At 67.7% G+C, this 1,594-nt stretch overlaps 1 protein-coding gene across 1 annotated transcript; it reads right to left on the bottom strand.

Moving 5' to 3' along the window:
• Positions 1 to 18: 18 nt before the first annotated feature.
• On the bottom strand, positions 19 to 1,581 carry H696_00521 (hypothetical protein; the record flags this gene model as incomplete). Its single annotated transcript, XM_009494394.1, has 2 exons — positions 19 to 818; positions 1,086 to 1,581. 2 exons carry the CDS (start codon positions 1,579 to 1,581, stop codon positions 19 to 21), a joined length of 1,296 nt encoding a protein of 431 aa, XP_009492669.1.
• Between the last annotated feature and the right edge of the window lie 13 nt (positions 1,582 to 1,594).

The raw sequence follows: 1,594 nt of genomic DNA, 5'->3' as shown, positions 1-1,594 counted from the left end.
GGGGGGGGGGGAGGGTGGTCAGCCGGGAGTCGAACAGTCGCGGGACAGGTGGGAATGCAAGAAGAAGAAGAAGAAGAAGGACAGGGAGGCCCCGGAGGAGAAGGAAGCCCGAAGGAGGGGAGGAAAAGTCGCACCATACACCGGACTGGGCAGCGGGCGCCGCGGAATCGGAGGCAGATGCACCCAGCCGGTGCGATCGATGCCAAAGAGCCCCGGCGACCGGGCCAGAGGACCCAGCTGCAGACCGGCCCGGTGGATATCCGCCACATGTCGCAGGGCCTGGTACAGGACAAATAGCCGCCGGCTTTCGGACAGATCCGGCTCCTCGAAGCCGGACGCCACCCCGAGCCCGGTCACCGCCTCATGGAAGGAAACCCGAGCCATGAGCGGGGATTTGGGCCCCGGTGAGGGATGCGACTGCAGGGTGCTGAGGGTGTCAACCGACACACCGGCCAGCAGGCTGGCCGGGAAGGGAGGCGGCAAGTCCGGCGGCAGGGTGGCCAGTGCCGCCGACTGCGGGGCTCCCACCAGGCTGTGCGCCGCCCGGCAGAAGATCACATCGCTCACCGTATGCAGGTGCATGTCCGGATGGATGAGCAGCACCGCTCCCGAACGCAGCAGGACCACGGCCGCCGGCCGGGGCGGAACACCCGGCGGAGGAGGCCCAGTGTGTGTGCAGCCCGTGCTGGCTGGTTCCTCGTCGGGGAGCAAATGCCACTCGGGGCCTGGGGTTTCTCGAATTCTCAGGCACCGGATCCGGCAGATGCCAGTGTGGCAGAGCTCCTCCTGAAGGCGGTCCTCCGCCAAAGCCGGGTCCACTGAGGAGGAAGACAAGGGGCGGCAGGCCGGGCCGGAGGGCGGCCCAGAGGAGGGGTGTGGTTAGTTGGTGCACGCAAGTGTCGGGCCCGCGGGCGCGAGGCGTCCAAACACGCCGGGAGCAGGGTGCCTCCCCGGAGAGGAAGGGCAGCAGCAGCAGCAGCAGCAGCAACAGCAGCAGCAACAGCAGCAGCAACAGCAGCAGCAGCAGCAGCAGCAAGAGGAGGAGCAGGGAGGAGGAGGGGAAGAAGGGGGAAATTGTGACGCACCATCAAGCAGAACCGAGATTCCAAAGGAAATCACACAGTCATCCACCGGCGAGGGGTGGTCCAGGGACTTCAGAAGCCGGGCGTCGACTTCGACATCGGCCTCGGCCTCGGGTGCGGACCCCTGGCAAGGGGTGCTCCCATGGCTGGCTGCCAATCGGGCCTGCCAGAGGAGCATGCTCAGCGGGAGGTAGGCATCATTGTTGTCGGACAGGGCGTATGCTCGGATGCAGGCGAGCACAAGTGGCCGAAGCCCCGGCCGAACAGCCTGGCGCAAGGTGCCGACACTGGTCTGGATCACCACCCCCTGGCTCGGGGTCGGGAAGTGGTGGAAGAGAGGCGACGGGCCCAGCGAGGGGTCGGTCCCGGCGAAGAGGGTCTCGCGCAGGAAGTGCATGATCTCCTCGGCCGTGGGGAGGACCTTCCCCGGCGAATCACCGGCCAGGGCGGCGGCAATGCCCACGCCCGGCTGCTGATCGGCCACCGGTGGCTGAACCATGCTGGGCGGGGGG

This window comes from Fonticula alba (genome assembly GCF_000388065.1).
Source record: "Fonticula alba strain ATCC 38817 unplaced genomic scaffold supercont2.1, whole genome shotgun sequence".
Lineage (NCBI taxonomy): Eukaryota > Rotosphaerida > Fonticulaceae > Fonticula > Fonticula alba.
This window is presented reverse-complemented; position numbering and strand designations above follow the sequence as displayed.